The sequence below is a fragment of the Cynoglossus semilaevis genome, chromosome 14, assembly GCF_000523025.1.
Source record: "Cynoglossus semilaevis isolate Cse_v1.0 chromosome 14, Cse_v1.0, whole genome shotgun sequence".
NCBI classification, from domain to species: domain Eukaryota; kingdom Metazoa; phylum Chordata; class Actinopteri; order Pleuronectiformes; family Cynoglossidae; genus Cynoglossus; species Cynoglossus semilaevis.
Window position 1 is genome coordinate 27,049,402 of NC_024320.1, and position 25,430 is coordinate 27,074,831.

Consider the following 25,430-nt stretch of genomic DNA (forward strand, 5'->3'; position numbering starts at 1 on the left):
ATTATTAATGTGATGTTGTCCTTTTATCTTTGTTTGGTGTTTGGGTCAGAAGCACAAGTGACGTCATAGTAATTAGCCGGGATTATAGGTGCGTTCCATTTTATAACATTTGTTTAAGTTTTCAAGGGCTTTGGAATCATGGCTTCTGTGTTATCATAAATTTCGGTTAATGTTTAATAGTTTAGTTTTGGCTGAGAAATGTGAAATTTTGTTGTTGTTTTTGTCATATTTAATTATTAATTAAATTAAGCCAAAGTTACACACATTTACACTTTACATCCGTGAACAATGAAGCTAACTCACAGTCCGCGAGTTCTTTATTCATTTTTTTTATTCCAGCATTTGTGATACAACTGTTTATTTTCAGACAACAATATTCCTTCATCACATTTTATGTCATAAACAAAAAAAAAAAGTACAAAAACTCACTCTGAACGAACAACAAACAACGATTAGCACCTGGACAAAACAAGGTGGACACAACGGTAACTGATCTGTCCCAGCAATCTCATTGGTCCACTAATTAATGGCGCCTGCCTCAGTATGAATCAATCTGTGACATCATCAATGACAAAAGATGCAACTTTGGGTTTTTAACGTCACCATTATAGATCACCATCTACCACCATGTTAAGGCAAACAACGTGGTGTTTAAGGCCCACGGGAAAATAAAACAAGATGTTGACTTAGTTTTTTACTAAAATAATAAAATAAAAATGAAACTAACTGGACAGGTAGAAAAACCAAAAAAAAAAACCCCATAGTTGTCTCTATAACTGAAACATTAAAATAAGGTGTTCATTTTATTGTACGTAAACGGGGAAAATTGTACATTTTCAGTTTAGTTCAAATGATGAATCAAAGAAGTGATGTACGAACCTGTAAACGATCAAAGAAAAAAACATTTTAAATGAAGATTTTACACTTAAAATAAGATAAATTAAAGAATAAAAATGTGAATTTTTCTAGCGTTACAATGTGTAATTAATAAATTATACTCTTAAAGTTTAAATATGTTTATGATTTGTGTCTCCTCTAATGAGCTGCTAATGACGCTGACACCTACTGATTAGTGTATGTGAGCTAGTTCCACTGACTAGCAGCGGCTAAAACAAACTCGTTATAATGGCACAGAAACGTTAGCAAGAATCAAGTCCCTTTCATGTGATCTTGTCTCTGATTGGCTGGTTTGAGGACCAGAAGGTCCTTTTTGAAAAGAGAAAATTCAGGGAAATCCATGACAGCAGAAGATCGTAGGAGCTTTACTGGCCATATGTGTTGGCTAGTGGCTAGTCTGTGCACTAACACTAGCGCTAACAAGTCTGTGTTGCCATGGAAACTATACAATAAAAAAATTCTGTTTTAGATGCTCCCCAAACACTGCGCTCAGAGGGCCTTTGGCCACATGATTGATTATCACTTAGAATCAGCAGAAATTAAACCAGATGACAACGTGCTAATTAGCGCATGGCTAATGGCAATGCTCAGTGATATCAACAACTACTGCCTTTTTCCAGCTGAACAGGAAATAGCCCATCCCCGCACCAGCTGCCACGGCGATACACAGGTAAGCGTTGTAAGTCATGAAGACAAGCATCAGGAAGTAGCTAACGACCACCTGGATGACGTGTAGTAGAGTCTGCAGGAAGTGGCCTGGACTTAACATCCGCTGTCTGGGAAGGCAACAGGGAGAAGAGAAAAGTTAACTAATCCTAACGATAATGTGTCGAATAATATGCAGTATTTAACCTTTAACCTTAATGACCGCGTTTTTCCAATAGCAACATTAGCAAGTCAACAATAAGAGCGAAACGTTAGCATTGCGGTATTGTTGTGCTGCAACTTTATAAATGTTACAATTTTAGAAATCAATATTGTAAACTATTAGATTACACAAGAGCTACTGAAACCAGAGTGAGCTATGGTGGGGTTAGTTAGCTATGGTGGGGTGAATCGTTTGGAAATCCACCTCGTCATGCTAGCTTAGCACCTTTAGTTGAAGGAGTCGATGAAATGTATAAACTGTCTTAGGATTTATTTAAAAGGTTTGTGGTTGAGCCTTAGCCACGGCCTTGTTTGGGTCGTTGGTAACATTGTTCATAGTATTATTGCAGGAGAGCACCACCTACAGGAGGCTGCACACAATCTCTCTCGGTCTGAGCCGCACCGAGTGAATGTAACACAAAACTGAAAAAGGTACAAAATGTGAGTGTGGAGGGAAAAAGTCACTGACACCCAGCTGTGGACGTGGAGGAAAACAGAATTCAACAAAATAAGGAAATAAAATCAAGAAATGAAACAACAACAACAACAAAGAAACCGTCAAACAGGAAATGTCAGGGTGCACCAAAGCCTTCGACGCTAACATCTTTGGGAAAATTTGGCTAAAGTCAAATCATAGTTGTGGACACAAATGAGTTCCATAAAATAAAAAATGGAAAATCAAGTGTGAACTTTTGTTCTGGGTGGAACGGGTCTGAATGCTACAGGAAGTGAACTCACTGTAGATTTGCATTGTTTTCTTTATTTTTGCACCGAACCTATGTCTGAAGGAGGATCAAAGTAATATTTGTAGTAGTACACAGCAGGGTGTCCCTGGAACAGTACTGTGATGTGTGTGTGTGTGTGTGTGTGTGTGTGTGTGTGTGTGTGGGGGGAGAACAATCAGACCGTCCACCTACAGTCTGATTTCAGCCCTGCAGCAGTGGTGCAGCCCTAGTAAAGAGAACCAGACCCCAAAACCAGGACCGCAACCGTGGGTCTCAACCTCCTGGAATGTGGGCCAAGTCCCAGTCCATGTTTCCCACACAGTTGACACCAGAGTGAATGATGTCATAGAACGACTCACTGTGAGACCCCCAGGTGGTGAGGGTCAACCGTGTCCATACAATCGCTTTAACGTGACAGAATAAAGAACGGTTAGTTCGAAGTTTCTGACGTGACATAAGTACGAAACCATGGAACGTCTGCTCTGCTCAAGTTCCACCAAAGTGTTAAAATGGAGGGACGTCCGATATGAACTTTTGGCCGATATCCGATATTGTCCAAACACTTAATTTTCAATTCTGATATCAACCGATACCGATATACCGATACAGTGGTGCCCTGGTGGTTACGGAGGTGAACTGCCGCTCACTAAGGTGATGAGTTAAAGCAGTGTTTGTCAATTATTTTCTGACAGAAGTTGCTCCCACTAAAATAGAAATGGTAATATTTATTTATTAAGAGTTAAACAGATTAATAAAATGAGCTGCAATGCTGCCACCTTGTGGCTTTCACTTTGATATACAGCCGTTTTTCCCCATAAACTATTTTTTCAGGGCACACATCATTCGGCGAAACTCAGGCATTGTGTTATCGGGTTTTCATTATCGGAGGAAAAACTGCTAACGATTCTTACAGATATTACATAATTATGCGAATATCGGGCCGATAATATCGGACATCCCTATTAAAATGGCTTCCCTCTAACATGACACAGACAGGAGTGGCCCTCAGACCAATAAGATTGAGACCCCTGACCTTTACTAGAATTCTTAAAGTTACCTGAGAGAGAAGTGATTCTTTATTTTAAACGAGGGCATCGACCTTTTCAAATTGAAACAATTTATTTTTTTAGGCATATTTGAATTTTGCGGGTGAAACCAGAAAGACGAGAAAGGCTTCGATCACATACCCAACTGTTTTGTGCGTCTCCATCAGGACAGTCCCGTCAGAACCAGGGAGGGGCATGGAGTTGTAGCGCACGTTGACCTGACTGCGACGCAGCAACGTCTCGCGGCCGATCTTCAGCCCCTCGTACAGGATGGCCAACAGAAAAACACCGATGCAGGCTCCGACCATCTCTGATTGGACGAGAGGGGAGGTGGGTGAGGGCAGCGTTACAGGCACAGAGGCATTAAAACGTAACGTAGACATAAAACGATCAAGTATCGTCAGAGTTCAGATTCCCTGGGACTAGCTCTAAGATCTTGTCTTTTTGTATTTTTATTCGCTCGTAGACAGAAATGTTAGCCGTAGCTCAGTGACGTCATAACAGCGCAGCATGGATTCTGACCTCCGGGGGAGTTGATGACCATTCCACTGAACAGCAGTTCCACGTGTTCGTAGCCGAAGTAGAAGGTCATGGCCTGGGCGACGACAGGAACAACGGTCACCACAGAGAAGGGTTTTAAACATGACGACGTGCCACAGGACGCAGGAAGACCTTACCATTCCACCGTGTCCTCCGTGTCCTCCTTGTCCTCCTTGGTCTCCAACTCCGTGGTCGTGACCCGCGGTGGTAGACGTGGGCGTGGTGTGGTGGGCGTGGTCGTGGGCGTGGTTGTGGTGGTCCATCTTTGTAGTGCTGTGGCTGATCTGGAATACATTTGTAAAAGGTTTGTTAGTCTTCCCGACCGTGCTCCAATAACTGAGTCCAACCATAAATGTCTCGGTTTGGCAGCTAACGTCGTCACAGACCGCGGCTCCTCCCCAGGACGGGACGTACCAGTGACAACCAGTGACAACCAGTGACAACCAGTGACAACCAGTGACAACCAGTGACAACCAGTAACCGCCTGGAGTCACGACTGAGACTGACAAGATAAGATCAAGATAAGCAGATATAAAGATACACTTTGAACCTGGACTGAACCCACGAGACGTGACAGACCGAGGTTGACGTTTATGATAAAAAACAAACAAACAACCAAACGATGAACGCTCAGGCCGCCGTCCTGTCTGTGCACACGTTCAGTGACATCACAGCAGCTGAAGTCACTTCTACAGCAGCCCGTGGTTTTAAAGCTGCAGCTCAGAATAAATATGATCACACAAAAACAAGTTCAACAGCCTGGAATTCTAACCCAGCGATTGGTCAAACACAGGTCCGACATCACAACAACAACATCATCATCTTCACCAACGCTGCTCCGTCGTTCCTCTTACCTGCGCTGCCCTGATGTCGATCCGTCCAATCAGATAGTCAGACTGCTCTTCACTGAGCAGCCAAGACGCAGCTCGACTAAAGAAGTGTGACATCACGGAGCACACGCCCTGCTGTAATCTCATTGGCCGCCACAGCCGCGGGGCAACAGGAGGCAAACAGGCTGATTAGATGGAACTTAATAGTTTGGTTCTGCCTCCGTCCAATTAGATTAGAGGATCATTCAATGAACGGAAAGGGCTGTTAGCGCCGCTGGCAACGACAAAGCGGCACGTGCTCCTCGCCATCGAGTGTCTGTGTCAGTTGTGTCTGTTTATTTAACTGGACTTTAGATGATGTTCCGTTCTTACAACACACACACACACGGTGCCATAACCTTTGACCTCCAGCAGCCAGTGATCTTGATGAAGCGGCGTTTGTGTCTGTGACACCTGACTTTGAAGTTTAACAGCCAATAAAAACAGATAGTCGGTTGTCAGCCAATCAGCAGGCAGCGTTGAGGTCGACCTGGTATCAGCAACAACTCCTGATTTCAGGTCACGGTGTCCTCTCAGCTGTAGTCGACAGGTGACGCCTCCTTATCTTCGTTATAACAGATTATTGATTTACCAGATCATCACCGATCAGGTCAGATCCTGACGGACAGAACCATGGACCAGTGGGACCAGTGGGACCAGTCCAAACAGACTGTTACACCAGGGGGCGATTACTGTGTTCTTTAGCTATAATAACTTGACAACTGCACGACCTAATATTCAGAGTCGCTCGCTCAGTGTGTGATCTCAGTTGTTTTTGTGAACATCATTTTTTGCTGACGTCACGCTCTTCTGCGGCGGACATGCTGACATTTTGAGAGGCTTCGTTTGAAGTTTCGTTCCACTGAGACAAACCGTCCAATAACTGTTGTTTTTACTTTTCTCAATAGAATAGAATAGAACGGCCTTTGTTGTCATTGTAACAATACAGATTTTAATGTTTAATTTAATTTTTAAAACTGTGCATTTGTGCAAAAGAAACTTTAAATTTGACCACTGTCTGTAAACACTCGTGGTGGGGGTAGGTGACGTGGTAGCTGTTGGAGGGGGGGAGGGGGGGGGCTGTTATTTGTCTATGGGTATTTTCTTAATTAGTTGACTTAATTGAACTGAAAGAAGTAATTCAAGATAAACATCTTTAGGGCAAACCTTGCTGTAATTGAATTGAAATTGTAATTAATACCAAAGTCTGCGTTTCCTGTTCCTGTTGACACTTGTTGTCATAAAATGACAGTAAAAAGTCAGTACACAATGTCCTCTGGAGCCTCTGGATGACTCTGGTGACACTGATGTAAGAGATAAAAAAGAGAAAGATTGTCTGTTCCATCGTGCCAGTACATGTAAGCGAACACGTAGGGTGGAGTAAAGGGTTAAAGGGTCACAGAAACTGGAAACAACACCAGGAAGACTGGTTCAAACGAGTTCATGAAGAAAACATTTATTAAATGGTTACCAACAATAATTCATGCTGAGGCGCCGCGCCAGACCGTGTAACGTGTTGTATTAGAGTCATTACAACAATAATAACAATAAAATCATGATCTAGAACTGAAAGAATTCACTTTGATTTGGAGAAGTGGACTAACCCTCCGTCTGTCACTGTCAAATAGGGTGAAAAAATGATCCTAAAAGTTATTTTTCTTAGTGATTAGTCATTTCTTTTGGATTTTACAGCAATGTTTAAAACTGTTTCAACAAATATTAGTCATGAAGTCTTTGTCTGGATGAAACCACAGACGAATGTCTGTCTCTGTCCACAGACACTACACACACTATTAGAAAAAAAAATCTCTAATAAAATAACCACTTGTTTTATACTTGTTTGCCACTTTAACGTCTATTACGGTAACACTGTTTTTTTGTTTTTTTGCCTCCTTGTTGGTTATTTCGCCCTCGCTCTCGTGAGTAATTTTGCCCTTTTATTGATGACAGTTCTCCCTTTGTTATGAGAACAGAAACACGAGAACACTTTACTTTTCTTGTTCGACAAAGCGCCGCTGCTTTAACACGACAATTAAGATTTAGTCATTAGTCTGCTGACGGTTCACAATTAATTAATCGACTCAATGTGTTAATGTTGTTATCGCCGTACTCACGATACAGACGCTAATTAAAAACGATAAAAAAAACTTCTTTTTTTTGTTAAAATGACATGTCAGCGGGAACGCGCACTGATGCCAACGTAGCACTGACACCGAAGACTACAACACTAAAAAACACCGTCAGGTAAACCCACATCGATCCGGAACCAGTCCGGTTCTGACATCGGTTTTATTCTGGACTCTTCCACGGCCCATTCCGTGTCAGTTTACACTTTAGATCTACTCGATCTGTACAGATTTCAAGCGAGTTTAGCGCGTTGGCCACCAGGGTGCAGCAACTTAGCAGCAGAGGTCACACATAAATACTCTGGAGCTCACTGACCTTAAAAAAAGTGTTCCGGTAAAGTCCTCCTTCTTCGCCTCACTTTGATTTACAAAAAAAAAATAGAATAAGAAAAGAAACAAACAAAACCGCTACAGTGAAGGAGAACACGTAGACGAAACAAGAGCGGAGTAAAAAGCCTCCTCGCTGACTGCTTTCGCCGCGGTACCACTTCCGGTTGCTGCGTTTTGACGTAAAAACGTGCGACGCAGGAGGAGGAGATTTGACATTTGAACCAATAGCGATTGAGAAGGTAGTCACGAGACAGGCATTGCGTTTACTAAAAGGATCAAAGACTGGAAGGAACAACAAAAAAAAGTAGAGAAATACAATGAATCAAAGAACGATGTGTCAATAAACATGTCGGTTTGTATAGAAAACACAAAAACACATGGTCACCGTTTTAGCCTTTCTCAACCCATTAGCAGGGCCTTTGTTTGGGGTAGTTTTCAACAAGTTCTATTTATTTTTCATATAATATTGACACGTATACACATGTATTCTACCAATATCGGGTAATTTTATGCTCACGTTAAATCTGTATCGTCCATTAAACGCAGTTACAGCGCCACGTTGTGGACGCAACTTTAGCAGCGGTGCTCTAACGGAGAGGGGGTGAATTATGACTGGAGAAGAATTTTTTTGTGACAAACATATAATGAGACTGTATTGAACCGTTTAGAATTTTTGTTTTTAAATTTGTGACAAACATATAATGAGTTCTGGACTGTATTGAAGCATTTAGATTTTTTTTTTTTTAACTTTGTGACTCAAGTGTTGCCTTTACAGCTGTGACACGTGACAAACGTAAAGCGTTTAGACTGAAAACTTTTAGACTCGGATGCAGTGATGGCGACCTCCCTGGAGAATCCTCTTGAGTCTGTAGACATACCCGTCGACTGTCAATCATGAACTAGTCTTTTCAGACCTTGATCTGGTGACGTTTGTTTTGGTTTTTTTTTGACTCGGCTAATCACACCACATTATCACACAACCAAAGGCCAGTTGATTTATTATAATTTAATCATCATTATCATCACCTCACATATAAACAGAAATTCACATGGACACAAAAGAAATTCACAACAAAGTAATCACCACCTTCCAGCCAATCAGAATAGGCCGTTTCAGAGAAAACAACATCATGGAATCATTCTATTCCATCTACTTTATAATTGAAACCTCAACAAACATTGACATTTGACGTTTTACACCAACGGACAAACATGAATTTGAATATATATTTTCTGTAAACATCACCATGGTAACACGACATTTACTGACACCCCGCTGAGGCAGGAATTGCCTTCAAAATAAATATTTGCAGCTTTTTTGTTGCTAACATCCATGAACCCCCTCCCCCGTGATGGTCCCACCCTGAACTTTAAGCCCCTGCTTTGTCCCCTCAGCCGGCCACGCGGTAGTTTGCGTGAAACTCCGGCTGGATGTCGCAGACGCGTCGCAACAGTTCTCCAAGCACCGCTTCCCTGTTACCGCGGTAACTGGCCTGGATACGAGCCATCCGCTCTACTGTGTCGCGGTCCACCTCCACTGCGCTGTTTCCATGAGAACCAAGGGCCTGAAGACAGAAAAAAAAAAGGGTGAACGTTAACGAAACAAACTGATCAACACGGGGACGTTGGTGCGGACAGCAGAACCCTACAGAATCCAAAACAAATCCACACAATTCCTAAACGTGTCTCTGCTCCACAGCAGTGTTGCTGTAATCAACCCTGAGCTCAGACATGAAGGAGGTTGTGTTTGGAACCAAGAGGCAAAATTAAATATATTTTTTAAAAGATAAATATTTGATGTCTTATTATACAGCCTTCCAATGAAAAGCAGGTCATGATGACGTAAACATACCGCAGCCTCTTTGGTCTTGAACTCCTTCTCTCGCTGCAGACGATACTGTTCGATCTCAGCCTGAGCCTCTTCTTTGGCCTGCTTCAGACGACGGTTCTTACCTGAGGAGACAGACAGGATGTTAAAGACATGGACGGTGGACACGGCGACTGCACGAGTGCTCACGTCTCCGGACAGTTGGAGACGGAGGTGCGGCTCACAGTCCGGGTCTAACCCACCTTTTAAGTGGACTAGGACTAGATCACTAAACCCTGTTCAAGTCTATAAAGCAGTTCAAATGGATCCGATATGAAATCACGGTGCTACGATTAAATCCTATATCGTTTTCTATTTTGACTTCTCGAGCTGAGTCTTAGTCACATGATGTAATCACGTGACACCCACAGGCTAGAAAGAGGAACAAATGAAATTTATTTCCCGACGGTGGTGGTAATAATAATAATAATAATAATGATGATGATGATAATAATAATTCTCGAATTCTGTTGATTACTTTCTGATTTATCATCAAATCGGAAAGAAATGTGAAAAAATATAAGTGGAGAAAACCTACGTGTATGTCAATCAACAGCCAGATGTCATTGTTTTCCCCACTGACGATCATAAACGTCACTCTAAGCCATAGAAAAGACCTGGCTGTAGCCCTGAAACAAGTTGTGGTTGTGGTTCCGTTCCGAACCGGACCCGAACTTCACCGGGATGATAAACGCTCACTGGCGCTGCGGCTAACTGGCTAACTGGCTAAAGGGCTGTGGTAAACTACCAGGCCGCCCGTCATACTCACGTTTACGGGCCTCGGCCACCTTCTCGGCGGCTCTCTTCTCGGCCTGCAGCAGCTGCTGGATGCCCTGAGACTGACTCGCCATGGTAGGAGAACAGGAGCTGAGTTGTGCTGCAGAGGAATGGAAGATTCACCGAACTGAAGGTCGAAGGAAAACTCCAACTACAGAGGCAACTGTCAGCTGACAGGACGTCACGATCTGGCGCGGTCACGTGACTTATCACGGGCAAGACTTTTTTATTTTATTTTTTTAATTTAATGTTTTAAATATATAAACTGCTATTAAATACATATATGGCCTATAATTTCTTGTTATGTATGTATTAATTATAATTAAATTATTGTTATTATCATTATTTAAAAAAAACTTTAAAAACTCATGGATGTCAGATGTTGAGCCAGGTCCTGACTGGGCTGTGTCTGGACCTAGTTAGCATTTAAATAAACTACAAACCCCATAGTGGCTCAACATTAGTCGGCGGATTGGTGTATATATTTTTTGTTTATTTTTTGTTATGTCAAAATTTTTAACAAAAGACCCTTAAGAGTAAAGGCTACTCTGACCGGAAGTGATGTTTCCGCAGTGCTGAGTCAGCTGAACCTCAGCGGAAGCAAAACAAAGAGGAATGCGCAGGCGCAGCAACGGCAGCTGTCTGAACTTTCTGCTGCCGAGGTGGAAATAGGGTGATAAAAGTTCAAGAAGCATTTGTTAAAGACAGTTGAATACAAAATTGTGTGTACATCCGGGAACTAATGTCGAACTGCGACGTCACCTAAAGTTGAAGGACCACACACGAGGCGCAGCGAAGAGTGAGAACTTTGACTGGTTGTTGACCAACGCGGAAGTGCAGGAGAGGAGTGACTCCGTTTGCCTGTTTACATGCTTGGTATTTTTTATTAATATTCCGCGGACTTTGTTTATATATTATCATGTACTGTCTACGTTTTTGGTTATCCTAATATCGAGCTTTAGTGTTGGTAAAAGTTTCACTCTGTCACTGACTCTGTGTTGTCGAGCCTTCATATCTTTGTATGTTTAAGATTTTTCGTCAATTTCAGTTTTTCCATCTATGTATCATTTAATCTCCACTCTCACTTTAATCTTCTTTTATTTAATCTTCTGGTAAACAGATATTTCTGCCAGTATTTTTAAAATATTTATTAAGTCTCACAACCTTTGAGTCTCTGCGTCAATAAACCACCGTGTTGTTGAGTCTTTTTGTCGTTGTCTTTCAATTCTTGTCTCGTTTCTTCTTCCTGTCACTGAGTATTTCTGTCATTAATCTTTGTCGATGTTTTGTTTGTGTTTCTGTGTCGTAAATACTTCATGTCATGGGGGTCCTGCTGCTGAGTCTTTGTCGGTGTTTTCTGTGTCTTTGAGTCTTTGTCTAACACTGCATCATTCACTTGGATCTCAGGCAATTCATTGTTTTATGTTGTTCAATCGTAGCATTTTCAATAATTGCAATTTTTTTAAATTTTTAAGTCCTAAAAAAAGAAATCTTTGTTTTTTAATATAAGTATATTCATATATATTTATATATATATCTTTTAATATCACATCTTAGTATATTCATATATATATGTTATGTTATATATATATATCTTTTAATATCACATCTGCAGTTTGTTGAAAAGCTATCATTTTGGGGATGAAGAAAGGCCGGTTGTTTTCTGTGCTGGTGGGCGGAGTCTTCTGTCTCGTGGTTCTGCTGCTGTACCATATGCTTGACCTGATGCAGGGGGCAGAGCTTCAGCGCGGTGGGGACGGGCCGTCTTCGCAGTTGGATAATGTAAGTAACAGAAGAACCCAACTCTGACCTCTGACCTTGGAATCAATCTGACAAAATATGTCAAATCAAATCTGTCGGCAGGATTTGTACCACCTCCGGCAGAAGATTGACAAGTTGGAGCATCTTCTGAGCAACAACAACCGCTTGGTGGCAACTTTGCGAGATTCTCTGATGCAGCAAAACACATTCAACAAAGAGATGGGGAAGGCCAACGTGAGCTCAGAGTCCGTGGACAGAATGACCGGTTGTCGATTGACTGGGGGAGAAACTGACGGACCTGCGCAGGTTAGCTCTACACGTTAGCAGCTACTGTTTGTACACCTACTTCAGAGGACGTTGAGCCTGATTGATGTTGTTATTACCAGATGCTGGATGTTTACGACCTCCTGCCCTTTGATAACCCGGATGGCGGTGCCTGGAAACAGGGCTTTGACATCCAGTACCGGGGAAATGAATGGGACCAGGAGCCGCTGGAGGTTTTTCTTGTCCCACATTCACACAATGATCCTGGTGAGAAGCTGCGTATTTGCAAAAAAAAAAAAAAATTACCACGTAAAATACATATAATAACAGTATATTTTAATACATTAAATTTTTTTGGTCTGAATTTCTGTTTTGCAGCTTTTCGCCATTAGGGGCAGTATTTGACTGCTATAACATTTCTGATTGTGATATAGTAGATGTTAAAATGTGTGTGTGTGTGTGTGTGTGTGTTTCTGCAGGATGGATAAAAACTTTTGACAACTACTACCAAGATCAGACCCGTCACATCTTCAACAACATGTTGACTAAACTTGGCGAGGATCGCAGGTGATCTGTCCGTTTCCTCTCTCTTTACGATCTCGCTCTCTTTTATAAACTTATTATCCTGTTGATTTATTTTCATCAGGAGGAAGATGATCTGGGCGGAGGTGAGTTATTTCTCCAAATGGTGGGCGGAAATCGACGAGCAGAAGAGAGACATGGTCAAACGGTAACTTTCAGTTTCACTTTTCTTTTTCAGTTATTTTCTTGGTTCTAGTCTAGTTTTAGGTTCTTGGTTTTGACCTGAAAACTAACGTCGTGGATTCTTGTGTTTGGCAGTCTGCTGGCAGACGGGCAGCTGGAGCTGGTGACCGGCGGCTGGGTCATGCCTGATGAAGCCAACTCTCACTACTTTGCTCTGTTGGATCAGCTGATCGAGGGACACCAGTGGATTCACAGACACCTGGGTTCGTCTTTGATTCTGCACTGCTGTCCAGCAGTGTTGACTAGCGGTGTCCGAAATTAACTTTTTGCTGATATTCCGATATCAATCGATACTGATATAAGCCTGGTAATAGTTAGTCATTTATCTGCACAAACATTGTATGAGTATGGCATTAATAAAATGAGCTGCAATGCTGCCTAAAAAAAATAGTATGAGTATGAGATTAATAAAATGAGCTGCAATGCTGCCATCTAGTGGCTTTTACTTTAATATACAGCTGTTTTTCCCCAAAACTATTTTTAGGGCACACGTCCTTTGGAAAAACCCAGGCTTTGCGTTATCTGGTTTTCATTATCAGAGGAAAAACGATATTTGTGCTAATATCGGGCCGATAATGTCGGTCGGCTGATATTATCGGACATCCCTAGTGTTGACATTAGTGAACTGAGTCTCTGTTTTCTTGCAGGTGTGAAGCCGAGCAGTGGATGGGCCATCGACCCCTTTGGCCATTCCCCATCCATGACGTACCTCTTAAAGGGGGCGGGACTTAGCAACATGGTTATCCAACGAGTTCACTACGCGGTGAAGAAACACTTTGCACAACAACGGACACTTGAGTTTTTATGGCGACAGAGTTGGGGTGAGACTCCAGGTTCATTTTTGTTAACGGTACCTGTGAAGCGTCACGTACTAACCACACCCACTTCCTGTGTCAGATACGTCGTCCCGCAGTGACATAATGTGTCACATGATGCCCTTCTACAGCTACGATGTGCCGCACACATGTGGTCCTAACCCGGCTGTGTGCTGTCAGTTTGACTTCCATCGGCTGCCGGGGAGGCGGGTCACCTGTCCGTGGAAGATCCCGCCACAGCCAATCACAGACGACAACGTCCAGGAACGGTAGGTTCTAAATTCTAAATACTGTTGGTCTTCTCCAGTTAACAGTCATTTCACTTGTTTTAAATGTTATTTTTCTGGTGTTTTGCCACTTACATCAACGTCTCTGTCTCAGAGCTCTGCTCTTATTGGACCAGTACCGTCAGAAGTCTCTCCTCTTCCGCTCCTCCGTTCTGTTCGTTCCTCTGGGTGACGACTTTCGGTTTGTGGAGTCGAGTGAGTGGGACGTCCAGTTCACCAACTATCAGAAACTCTTCGACTACTTTGACCAACACCCAGAGCTCCACGTGAAGGTGAGTGAACCCCGCGGGCAGCGGTAGGTCGTGTCAGCAGCTGGACTTCAGTCCCGGGTTCTGTGATTCCAGGCTCGGTTCGGGACCCTCTCAGATTACTTCCAGTCCCTTCATAGACGCCTGAGCTCCAGAGGAGAGACGCCGCCGAAACTGGGCGGAGACTTTTTCACCTACGCTGACCGTGACGATCATTACTGGAGCGGATACTTTACCTCCAGACCTTTTTACAAACGTCTGGACCGGATGCTGGAAGCCGTGCTCAGGTCCTCGGTCCGCTCATCCAAACTCTTCAGAGACGAATGTTAGTCACACACTTTGACGTTTGATGTTCTTCATCTGTGGCTCCGACAGAGGGACAGAAATTCTCTTCAGCCTGACGCTAGCAGAAATGCGTCGTTTCCGTGGGAACGGTCAGCTGGTGGAAGGGTTCCCGGCTAAAGAGCACTTCCAGCGTCTGACGGAGGGAAGGAGGAACCTGGCCTTGTTCCAGCACCACGACGCAGTCACAGGCACCGCTCGTGAGGCCGTGGTGGTCGACTATGGTACCAGGTGGCTTCTCCCTGCTAGCACACTGTCACACTGTATAATGCTCCACGGACGTATGTTAGCTAAGACCGGAAAACGCAATAGCTAGCAGTTCACAATGACTGGTTAGCCTTAGCATGTATCTGTCTTATTTATTCCTCCATGCTCTCTGTTGAAGGATGGCGTCGTCATGGGCAACAGTCACAGGTACCACGTCACTGAGTGTGTGTGCCGCTAGATGTTAGCATTGTTTCTACCATCACACCATTCATTAGAGTCGAGAGTCAAAGCATGGACCAAGTATAAGAACTGGATGTAGCCAATTGTTCCCAAAGTGAACGTATGCAGTCGGGCTTGGAGTCTGGCGATACGATACAGGGGCACCGATACGATATAATGCGATATACTGCGATATACTGCGATATACTGCGATACTGTAGGCACGGCGGTATATTTGTGACCATATTAAAACTAAAACACACAGTTGCTGTTCCATCTTAACATCAGGCAACGTTTGAACAGAGGGATCGACATTTGGAATCACGAGGGAAGACACAACAATAAGATTGTTTGTCTCAAAGTCTCAAACACCTGCAAGTACATGCAGTCCCTGGTGGTCGGATGTTTAAATGCAACACAAAAAGGAACCGACACCGTTATTATATTTGACTGTTAATTGTGCTGTAGAGTATCGATACAGTGTCGCGAAACAAAATATTGCGATATTTCAGTGTTGATACAGTGTCGCGAAACAAAATATTCCGATATTTCAGTGTATCAGTATTTTCTAGAGTATTTTGTGTACTCTGATTCACAGAAGTCACAGAACTTTTTTTGTTTAGTTTGGATTTGATCTCCACACACGACATGCCATTTTGAAAACGCGTTACAAGTACAAGAGTATTTTGTGTACTCGCTGATTCCAAGTGACAGAACTTTTTTTGTTTAGTTTGGATTTTGCGATTAACGTAAAGGCAGCATTATATCCAGTAGGTGGCGCAGCTCTTTGGGTTAACATGCCCGGTGTGTGTCTCCGTGTTTATTTCTTAATCTATTGAACCAACAGTTGTTGCTGCTCAGTCCTGGATAACAAACTGCTGCATCCATTTCATATAAACGGTCTGACCTCTAACATTAAGCCCCCCCCTCCCCCCCCCCATGTTGTTGTTAACATTAGCCCCCCAGTCTGGAGTTTGTTAACACTTAGATTTTCATTGGTGAAATTATAGCAAATAGAAATGAAGAATTCCTTTGTTTTCCAGGCTTTTTCACTCCATCTTAAACCTCCGCCAAGTTCTGCAAAGCTCCGCCCACTGGCTGCTGCTATTGGACAAGGGCCTGTACCACCACGACCAATCCAAGCCCTTCCTGCAGATGGTGACTGAATTAAAATTTGACATTTGATGCAAACAACTAACAACTAGTAACAACTAAACCCTGTGACCATGTCTCCACAGGACGACGCCATCGCGGCCCACGATGCTCTGCCTCAGAAGACCGTGCTGACCCTCAGCAGTGAGCCAAGGTAAGGGGCGTGGCCTTCGGTCCCAGTCTCTGTGATGAACAGGAAGTGGCTCAGCATTCGCGTCTGTTCCAGGTCAGTGGTCGTCTTCAACCCCGCGGAGCAGCTTCAAACGTCCGTCGTCAGCATCAACGTCGACTGTGCTGACGCCGTCGTCGTGGACGCAGAAACGGGTCGACCAATGGTCGCACAGATCTCTGCCGTGTGGGAGAAGCCGAGTGTGGCGTCCACACAAGTTTTTCAGGTGGAGGAAGTCTCATTTCTGATGAAATGGAACGTTTTATCTGTGTTCCTCCACTGCAGCAGCTTCTTCTTCTTTTTCTCCTTTTTTTTTTTTTTTCTCCTTTTTCCTTTTTTTTTTTTTTTCTTTTTTTCTTCTTCTTTTTCTTTTTTTTTCTTCTTCTCCTTCCTTTTTTTTTTTCTTTCTCCTTTTTTTTCTTCTTCTTTTTCTCCTTTTTTTTCTTCTTCTTTTTCTCCTTCTCCTTGTTCTTCTTCTTCTTCTTCTTCGTCTTCGTCTCCTTCTGCTTTTTTTCTTCTTCTTCTTCTCCTTCTTTTTTTCTTCTTCTCCTTTTTTTTCTTCTTTTTCTTTTTTTTTTTTTCTTCTCCTTCTTGTTCTTCTTTTTCTTCTCCTTCTTGTTCTTCTTTTTCTTCTCCTTCTTTTTCTTCTTCTCCTTGTTTTTCTTCTTCTTTTTTTTTCTCCTTCTCTGCTTTTTATTCTTCTCTTTTGATTGACAGCGCCACACAGTGTAGTGGAAAAATGGAGCTCGTGTCACGAGGAAAATCTTTCAAAAGCTGCTGACTCATAAATTTATATCTGAGGTTCCACTGTATTTTATATCTTTATTTTAGCTTATCTGATATGTTATTATTTACGCAGTGTCTGTGTGTGTGTGTGTGTGTGTGTGTGTGTGTGTGTGTGTGTGCGTGCGGTCACTCTTCAGCTCTCTTTCGTGGCAGAACTTCCTCCTCTGTCACTCGTGGTGTTTTATGTGACCGAGGCGAGGCCTGGCTCCGCCCACAGGGCAGAGTACACCTTCGTCCATCACGGCGGTCCTCTGAGTGTTCAGACAGAACACTTCCAGGTGTCCGGCCTCGACCGACCTGCAGAGAGCGCTCTTTCACTCAGTAACAAACAGGTCCAGGTGTGGAGTTCTCCAGACACCGGTCTGCTGCAGGTCGGCCTTTGACCTTCGTATTTACGTTTTTGGGAAGAATTTATATTTTTACATTGAAGTCGATTCAAACTGTTTTATTTTGGGAAAATTCAGAAGCTGCGTCTGAAGTCTGGTCTAGTTCGTCAGGTCCAGGTCCAGTTCCTCTGGTATGGAACCAGATCTGGAAGGAACCAGGACAAGAGTGGAGCATATCTGTTTCTGCCGGGGGAGGAAGGAGCCCAGGTACAGAACCAGGACCAGACCGACCTCACCGACCAGACCGACGACCCCCCCCACTCCCCTCCTCTCTCTCTCTTACTCATTATGGATGTCTCTCGCCCTCCACCAGTTGTACTCACAGTCTGAGCCACCATTGATCCGGGTCTCCAGAGGTCCAGTTTTCTCTGACATCACCACCTACTTCAGACACTTCACACACACGCTCCGACTCTACCAGCTGGAAGGTAACGCGTGTGTGTGTGTGTGTGTGTTTAACTGTCAGTGTGTGATCAGACTCTATATCAGAGTTCCTGTCTTTGCCCTAGGGCATGCTGGGAAATCTCTGGAGATCTCCAACACAGTGGACATCAGGTCAGAGGTCAACCGCGAGCTGGTCATGAGGCTCAGGAGCGACGTGGCCAATGGCAACCGTTTCTTCACTGACCTCAATGGTTTTCAGGTCTGTGATGTCACCGTGATGTCACTGTGATGTCACTGCTGTCTGTTTGACTGGACTCGTCAGTGATTGGTTAATAACTGGTTACAGATGCAGCAGCGGAGGACGCTGACCAAGCTCCCGCTGCAGGCCAACTTTTACCCGATGAGCTCAGCGGCGTTCCTTCAGGACCAGGCGTCTCGTCTGACGCTGCTGTCGGCCCAGAGTCAGGCCGTGGCGTCGCTCAGACCAGGTGAGAGCGGCTGACCTACCGCAGCAGCCTCCATTTCCTACATCCTGTCACCTCTGACCTCTGGCCTTCTGACCCCTGCAGGCGAGCTGGAGGTGGTGCTGGACCGGAGGCTGCAGCAGGACGACAACCGCGGCCTGGGTCAGGGCGTCACCGACAACAAGGTGACGGCCAGTCTGTACGACCTGCTGCTGGAGGACAGGACGGCCGAGGCTGCGGTAAGACAGCTGTCCTCTGAGTGGGTTCTCCCATAGAACGTTAGCGCTGTTGGTGTTACCACTGAACAGTACCTTAGTACCATTTATAAACCTTTTCTTTGAACATTTCTTTGTCATCACCGTAAAAACCCAAGATGAGCAAATTAGATGTTTTTATTGTCATCACCGTAAAAACCCAAGATAATTAGATTAGCAGATTATACTGGATTAGCAGATTAAATTATATTAACAGATTAGCTGATTAGTATAGATTAGCTGATTATACTGGATTAGCAGATTATACTGGATTAGCAGATTAAATTATATTAACAGATTAGTATAGATTAGCAGATTAGTATATTACAGCAAATTCCTCAGGGTGGGTCTGGGTGTCGCCCCACCCCTAGGGGGCTCTACTGTCGTAGATCCTGTTTTCGTGTCAACAGTTCATCTCTGTTTTTGGTTCTCTGCGTCGGTGACTTTGTGACTTTACTTTGTGTTGTTTGTTTTCTGATAGGAAGTGGGCGGGGCCTCTGTGGAACACCTCTCACTGCTCGCCCACCTGACGTCGCTCTCCCTGTCCCACCCGCCTTTCACCATGTCCGTCCCCGGCGGCGCCCACGCGGTCACGCTGCGGCCGTTCAGGCCACTGCGCTCGTCTCTTCCCTGTGACGTTCACCTGGTGAACCTGAGAACTCTGGAGGACCAGCAGGTGACCACGCCACAGCAGAAACTGAGCGCTACTTCAAGGCTACTTAGAAACACGAAGGGCACCACTAGGGGGCCCCGCTTTAGACTGACACGGAGGAGATTTAGAGGAATAGATTTGATCTGTTCGTAAAGAAGTGATTTTCTCAATTTTCTTTATTTTTATTTATTTATTTTTTTTAATTTCTGATATTTCTCGTTTGTTTGTAAACAGGAAGCACAGACTCCCTCCCGAGAGGCTGCGCTGCTCCTCCACAGGAAGGGGTTCGATTGCAGAGCCGTCCCTGATCCTTCACCTGTTTGTACATGGAGCGATCGGCAAGAGGTAAAACATGGAGCTGGTACTGTCGGAGTCCGGGACGTACCGCGGTTTTAGGACTGAACGTAGTCGTGGCGTTAGACACATCTGTCGGAAAAAGGTTTAGTAAAGAGCAGAAGACACGAAAAACATTTGTTACTGATGAACAAACGTTTCATCTGGAAGATAATCTGACTCCATTGGTCCACAGTTCGACCAACTAAAGTGATGTTTCCCAAAGACTGGGTCGCGACCCTCAGGGGGGTCGCAAGAGATTTGTTTTTTTTTTGGGTCGTCTCGCATCATGTTTCCCAGGAGTTTACGAATAATGTCTTTTGACTCGGGTCGTGAAGGTTTGTGACTTTTAAAATATGGGTCCCCAGAACCGAGCTAAAGTTCCAGCTCCTCTTCAAACTCACCACCAGCATCGGTTCCAGTTACTCCGTTCTTGTCTGCTGCTCTGTCATCTGCAGGTTAAAGTTTCAGAAAAAGCCAAACTAGTCCAGGAGGTGGCGCTGGTCCCCACCCTGGCCTTGTCTCATCCCTGACTCCTGATGATTTCTTTTTCTTCAGGTGGAGCTGGACGACCTCTTCTCTCCTCTCCAGTTTGGTTCCATTCGCCGCTCAGCTCTCACTCTTCTCCAAGAAGACGAGGAGGAGGCGGAGTTCGCCCAGCAACACAAGACTCAGCTGCGGCCAATGGAAATCGCCGCCTATCGAGTGGAGCTGGACTGAACCTGGACACGACGACGATTACTTCATAGTTTGTCGTTTAAAAAAAATGGGCCAGTGTGAAATTCTGACGCTAATTTCTATTCTATGTGTTCCAATACCAGAAGGACAGAAAGTTTGTTTTTTTATCTTTCTTTGAGGATTCGTGATCGTTTTATCAACAAAATCTGTGTTTTATTTTTGAATTATCGTCCATCTGTTCTGGAGCGCTCCTCTCTGTCGTCGCAGCTAAAGGAAAAAGTGATTCTTACAGATATTACGTAATGATGCTAACATCGTGGTATATGTTGAAATCTGCAGTATTCAGAGGAAGTCCAGTGTCACCTCGTTATTTAGGCGTCGCCTGCCTCCGTGGGAAAACGGTATTTGCCCGATTCCAAACAAGCCTACGTCCTACTCTGTTACTTTGTCAGACGGAAATACTAATTAGGCCAAGGAACCAAAGGTGGCGCTGTCGTACGTCTAAACTCACCCTCTGCTTCTTGACAGGATCCTGCACCAGATTTTGGACAACTCTCAAAAAACACGTACACTATAAAGTCCGTATAGACAAGGTTTTATCACCTTTGAACTCACCCATCCCTGCGACGTGTTAGAAGTTACATTTATGTCATGTTACTGTTTTTAAATGTATCAGTGTTTGAATTTTTTTTTTTTTTTCCCAAATCCAGTTCATCCAATGAACGAATAACCACTGATTGATCATCAATGATTCCTCACAGCTCAGGCTTAGACTTTGTGACAAGTTTCAAGTTAAAGTTTAGAAAGAAATGTTTTGTCAAAGGGACCAAATTATTTGTTTGTTTGTTTGTTTTTGCTGCTGTGATTTTCTCTACACGTGAATGTTTAATAAGGGATTATGGGTAAATGCTAAAAGTGTGATCCATTGTCATTTTAACGATTGTTGCTTTCATTTTCTATTTTTGACACTGGAGATAAAACTTTTCTTATTTTGTAATTTTTCTAATTTAAAAAAATGTTGGTCAAATGCACATATATTTATGTGTTCAGAAATGTAAAGAAAAAAATTTATATTTGTGAGATTGACAAAGGTTCACACTGTTAAACATGCAGGTTGTTTTTTTAATTCAAAGTCTATATTTTCTATCTAGAGTGAAATATAATGTTATTATGACTGTGAATTTGTTGTAATAGAGTTTTATGGGACGCGTTTTAACAGGAAAATAAATTATTGCTGGATCTTTTCTCTTTTGGTGTTTTCTTCAGTCTTTATACAAAACCTGATTGTAATTTTCCACTCTGTGATAATAATAATAATAACGATTTTATAATTGAAATAATTAATCTCAGAATTTTCACTTTTTATTTCACACATATTAAATGATCTCCCCGTTCATGACTGTTCATGATCATCTGCCTCATCTAATTATAATTATATGTCAAAATATAATAAAAACAATATAAAGTAACATGTTTTTAGTGTAGAGAATTTTCCTGGTGGGAGCAGTTTCCGGTGCCCTTGGTTCTTGGCGAACGACAAGCTTTTATCTTGAAGTGAACCGAAACCCTCACACCATATGCCACTAGTGATGGGAAGACCGACTCTTTTTACTGATTCGGATCTTTGACTCTCGAACAGTAAACTGAACGAGTCGGGGTTTTTTTCATTCGCAGGTGGCGTTTTAGCCCTACTGTGGGCGTTGTAAAGAAGGCTGCGGTTTTCCGACACTAAATACTGAAGGCAACATGGTTTACTTCAGTTGACAAAGTCTAAAAAGTACACGAAATACCATAAGCAATTAAAACCATGTGTAAACATAAAGAAAAACACACCACAATGTGAAGATAAATGAGAGCCGAGCTCTCTGTCACGTGACAAATAAAACGAATCTGCGAGAACGAAGCGAAAGATTAGTTCGAATAGAGTGATTCGTGAGTTCATTTTGAACAAATCTTTCATATGACTCGAATCACGAATCATATGAAAGTTCATGATTCGTTCATTTTTTAACCAATCAGTCGCGAACGACACATCGCTATATGCCACTCTTCCGCGCTTGCCGCAGCAGCCCCACCGGTTGGTCAGCTGACCGTTAGCCGGTCTGCTGACTGTCAAACCCCCTAGAAGCTCGAGCTGTGACCCGGACATCGGTAACAGCGGCTTCTGTGTCTCCGCTCACCTGAAACCTTCGACCTGGATCTCCTCCTTTCGTGACCCACTACCAGCTGGAGGCAGGATCGTTGGCTGAATTGAACAGATCTCATCGCGAGTGGGAGACAGTCGTTTGTGCTCGGAGGTCGGCGAGCGTGCGTGGCCGTCACCATGGCCCTGCTGGACCTCGTCATGCAGGGATTCGCCGTGTACGGCTTCATCAACTTCTTAGTGCTGTGGCTCATGCACTTCATGTCCATCATTTACGTGTAAGTGAACGTTCAGCACTGCTAATAGCTAGGCTAATTGTTTATAGAAGGTAAAGGGGCACCGTTTTATTCTTGTCTTATTCATATGTATGTATGTACATATGTATGTATCTTTTTTTTTCTTTTACATAAGAACTTGGGCACACTTATTACGGAACTTTAAGCCTCACCTCGACCCACTCGGCTGTGTTTAGGCTCCGTGGCAGAAGGTGAAGCCACTGTACCAGCTGCTGGGCGTTTTCCTGGTTAACCGTTAGCCACTTAGCTCTAACAGGGCTGTAAATTTCGCAAAGCTGGGGTCGGTGTAAGTCCTGGAAACCGAACAAACAAAAACAAAATCCCGGTCACCTGTACCGTTTCACAACAGTGTTTTACGCACGACAGTTCCCTTTTCAACCGTTTTCTCTCATATTCCTCCTCGTGCCGTAGTTTTCAGTTGGTCAGAGTTCCTGTTACCTTTGTTGACGTCTATTTCCGTCTGAAAATGCGACGATTTTAACACAATATCGTCCACCTCTATGAAATAAACGTCGTAGAGAATGTAAATATAACCATTTAATTGTAAAAAAGGGGACAAACAGCAGTGTAAACGTAAACACAGACCCTCAAATGTAACAGTTTCACTGGGTTCAGGTCCCTCCGATGGTAATCGCTGTATTCCGGTAAATTACATGATTCGTTAAGTTCCCGGTGAGTAATCGACCGAAAATTACACAACGAATATCATTAACAATTACCTAATTAGTGAATTAATCTCTATTTGATATTTCTAACACCGACATAACTTCAATGGGGATTTGTTTTGGTGGTAAAAAGCATTGTTTACCAGTTGTCTCACTGGTCAATTAGAATCTCATCAATTTGAACTAAAATAGTTATTTTCGCAGCTCCTTATTTTACTGCAGTTACGGACACAGATGTTTGAATCAGTGCTTCACAGATGGTGGGGGGGGGGGGGGGGGGGGTTCTTACGCCACAACCCGACGTTACAAAAACCTCTGATTTCAAAACAGATGATGGTCAAGTCGGTGGTGCAACTGCGGTTTGTCCTGAGGCAACGTTCGCCGCTGAAACAGGACCGGGAGTTTTTCAGAGTTCTCAAAGATGGATCTTTCTGATGATCTCTGTCACGGTCACAGGTTGGCAGACAGGTTTGTAACGATATGAGACACTGTGGTCCGATGTCCACACGTGTCTCAGTGAAACTGGTGACTCCATGATGAAACAGAGGTGGAATCTGGTATTAGCACATCCCAGTTTCCAGGTGTGTCCAGTTTTGTCCTGGAAAGTTTTAACGGCAGTTACAGGGTGGAGGAGAACAGGGTGGAGGAGAACAGGTTGTTTTCACAGGTTGGTCATAATTTGGGAAATTGTTTAACTCAAAAAAAAAAGAGAGAGAGTTTGATCTGGAGGTGTGGGTTGAGGAACAGAGTTTCTAACTCCATCACTGCTCTACGGCCTTTTTGTTCATTGATCCTCTTTAGAGAAACACGGGCGCTAAAGCACAATACGACAACATGAAACATTGATGGACTTTGGACCAGCGCTGGTCGGACCAGGTGTCGGTGACACATGATGTCATCAAACTCGTGTGTAAAGTAAATAAAAACGTCATCTTTGACACGTAGCTACTTGTCAAATCCCTCGTCTGTTCCTGGAGCTTCACCGACGGCCGTTCTCACGGTCGAGGAACGCGTTCACGTCCCAGGCGGCTCAGGGTCATGACCCCGAAGGAGCCGTGATCAGAAGTGAGGAGAATCAGAGGAACAGAGGAGATTCAAGTTCAGGGTTTGGTGACGGAGCGAGGCTGAGAGAGGAGAGGACGTTAACGTCCTGGACCAATCAGGAGGGGCGAGGACGTTAACGTCCTGGACCAATCAGGAGGGGCGAGGACGTTAACGTCCTGGACCAATCAGGAGGGTCGAGGGGGTTAAAGGACCCCTGCTGGTGGGACGTGAGGTTTCACTGAGGGGTTTATCTTTTTTCCCAGTAAAATCTCATTTCATGTGACTGGAGCGAGACACACACACACACACACACACACGAACCCAGTCAACGATTCCCTGAACAGAACTGAGGTGTGTGTGTGTGTGTGTGTGTGTAACTGAATACAGCAGAGGAAGTTACAGTTGATCTGATCTGATCACATGACTTCTCTCTTCCTCCTCCTCCTCTTCTTCTTCTTGTGGTTTTTTTTTTTTGGTCGACTTCCATATTCTTCTGAGATCTTCACATCCGATGTGTCCCTGTGTGTCCCCCGTCCCTGTGTGTCCCCCGTCCCTGTGTGTCCCCCGTCCCTCCGTCTCTGACACCATCAGTCAGACCAGTTCTTTACACCTGGTTCTCGACGCGGACGATCAGGTTTCGGTGAGATCACGATTTCCTGGAAAGATTAGAGCGTCTGGTTGAAGCAGAAATGACGAGGAGTGTGTGTGTGTGTGTGTGTGTGGGTGTGTGTGTGTCTGTTCATTGTCAGTGATACCAGTGACACCAGTGGAAGAACTGACTTCAGTTTTGATTGCGCAACACTTCCTCAGACCAACACACCTCACAGAAAAACAACGGAACCGATTGTTTGGAGTCGATCTCAAATCTGTCGGGTTGAATTGAGCCTGACCTTTAACCTCTGTCTGTCCAGGCGTCTTCACATGCACAGGAAGAGGTCAGAGGTCAAGCAGCCGTTTTCACAGATGGCTGGAGTTTCTCTGCTGAAGCCACTGAAGGGCATCGACCCCAACCTCATCTCCAACCTGGAGACATTCTTCACACTGGATTATCCAAAGGTGAGCCTGACCCCTG

At 43.9% G+C, this 25,430-nt stretch overlaps 4 protein-coding genes across 5 annotated transcripts in view; 2 read left to right on the plus strand and 2 right to left on the minus strand.

Moving 5' to 3' along the window:
* Window positions 1-299: 299 nt before the first annotated feature.
* On the minus strand, window positions 300-7,578 carry slc31a1 (solute carrier family 31 member 1). 2 transcript variants are annotated; one of them, XM_008326191.3, is made up of 5 exons: window positions 7,387-7,578; window positions 4,213-4,359; window positions 4,058-4,130; window positions 3,677-3,845; window positions 300-1,673 (listed from the first exon to the last, which is right to left on the minus strand). In XM_008326191.3, the coding sequence occupies exons 2-5, from the start codon at window positions 4,336-4,338 to the stop codon at window positions 1,472-1,474; spliced, it is 570 nt and encodes a 189-aa protein (XP_008324413.1). In that variant the 5' UTR covers window positions 4,339-4,359; window positions 7,387-7,578; the 3' UTR covers window positions 300-1,471. The 2 variants fall into 2 exon arrangements, with proteins under 2 accessions (XP_008324413.1, XP_008324412.1); XM_008326190.3 differs by lacking the exon at window positions 7,387-7,578 and adding an exon at window positions 4,930-5,277.
* An 805-nt stretch (window positions 7,579-8,383) lies between these two features.
* Window positions 8,384-10,248, minus strand: atp6v1g1 (ATPase H+ transporting V1 subunit G1). The gene is made up of 3 exons (XM_008326192.3): window positions 10,037-10,248; window positions 9,253-9,353; window positions 8,384-8,965 (listed from the first exon to the last, which is right to left on the minus strand). The coding sequence occupies exons 1-3, from the start codon at window positions 10,116-10,118 to the stop codon at window positions 8,792-8,794; spliced, it is 357 nt and encodes a 118-aa protein (XP_008324414.1). The 5' UTR covers window positions 10,119-10,248; the 3' UTR covers window positions 8,384-8,791.
* Window positions 10,249-10,642: 394 nt separating this feature from the next.
* Window positions 10,643-21,455, plus strand: man2a1 (mannosidase, alpha, class 2A, member 1). The gene is made up of 24 exons (XM_008326194.3): window positions 10,643-10,920; window positions 11,660-11,826; window positions 11,908-12,111; window positions 12,192-12,336; window positions 12,549-12,636; window positions 12,716-12,799; window positions 12,910-13,037; window positions 13,482-13,655; window positions 13,732-13,918; window positions 14,031-14,208; window positions 14,281-14,471; window positions 14,560-14,757; window positions 15,996-16,110; window positions 16,191-16,258; window positions 16,331-16,499; window positions 17,197-17,430; window positions 17,524-17,652; window positions 17,759-17,873; window positions 17,955-18,088; window positions 18,176-18,317; window positions 18,399-18,532; window positions 19,029-19,223; window positions 19,434-19,544; window positions 20,091-21,455. Exons 2-24 carry the CDS (start codon window positions 11,686-11,688, stop codon window positions 20,250-20,252), a joined length of 3,426 nt encoding a protein of 1,141 aa, XP_008324416.1. The 5' UTR covers window positions 10,643-10,920; window positions 11,660-11,685; the 3' UTR covers window positions 20,253-21,455.
* Window positions 21,456-22,213: 758 nt separating this feature from the next.
* ugcg (UDP-glucose ceramide glucosyltransferase) overlaps window positions 22,214-25,430 on the plus strand; it is a 14,279-nt gene continuing 11,062 nt past the window's right edge. The window contains exons 1-2 of the mRNA XM_008326197.3: window positions 22,214-22,631; window positions 25,270-25,414. Of these exons, the coding sequence (XP_008324419.1) occupies window positions 22,534-22,631; window positions 25,270-25,414 (243 nt within the window). The 5' untranslated portion in view covers window positions 22,214-22,533. The remainder of the gene's footprint in view (window positions 22,632-25,269; window positions 25,415-25,430) is intronic.

Coding starts and splice junctions, on each gene's coding strand:
- slc31a1 (XM_008326190.3), bottom strand. CDS start 5,052: ATGAGATTACAGCAGGGCGTGTGCTCCGTGATGTCACACTTCTTTAGT. Junction 4,360..4,929: donor TCGACATCAGGGCAGCGCAG/GTAAGAGGAACG, acceptor AATGTATTCCAG/ATCAGCCACAGCACTACAAA. Junction 1,674..3,676: donor GAGACGCACAAAACAGTTGG/GTATGTGATCGA, acceptor TTGCCTTCCCAG/ACAGCGGATGTTAAGTCCAG.
- atp6v1g1 (XM_008326192.3), bottom strand. CDS start 10,118: ATGGCGAGTCAGTCTCAGGGCATCCAGCAGCTGCTGCAGGCCGAGAAG. Junction 9,354..10,036: donor GGTGGCCGAGGCCCGTAAAC/GTGAGTATGACG, acceptor CTGTCTCCTCAG/GTAAGAACCGTCGTCTGAAG. Junction 8,966..9,252: donor TCAAGACCAAAGAGGCTGCG/GTATGTTTACGT, acceptor TTCTGTCTTCAG/GCCCTTGGTTCTCATGGAAA.
- man2a1 (XM_008326194.3), top strand. CDS start 11,686: ATGAAGAAAGGCCGGTTGTTTTCTGTGCTGGTGGGCGGAGTCTTCTGT. Junction 13,656..13,731: donor TTTATGGCGACAGAGTTGGG/GTGAGACTCCAG, acceptor TTCCTGTGTCAG/ATACGTCGTCCCGCAGTGAC. Junction 14,209..14,280: donor ACCCAGAGCTCCACGTGAAG/GTGAGTGAACCC, acceptor CTGTGATTCCAG/GCTCGGTTCGGGACCCTCTC.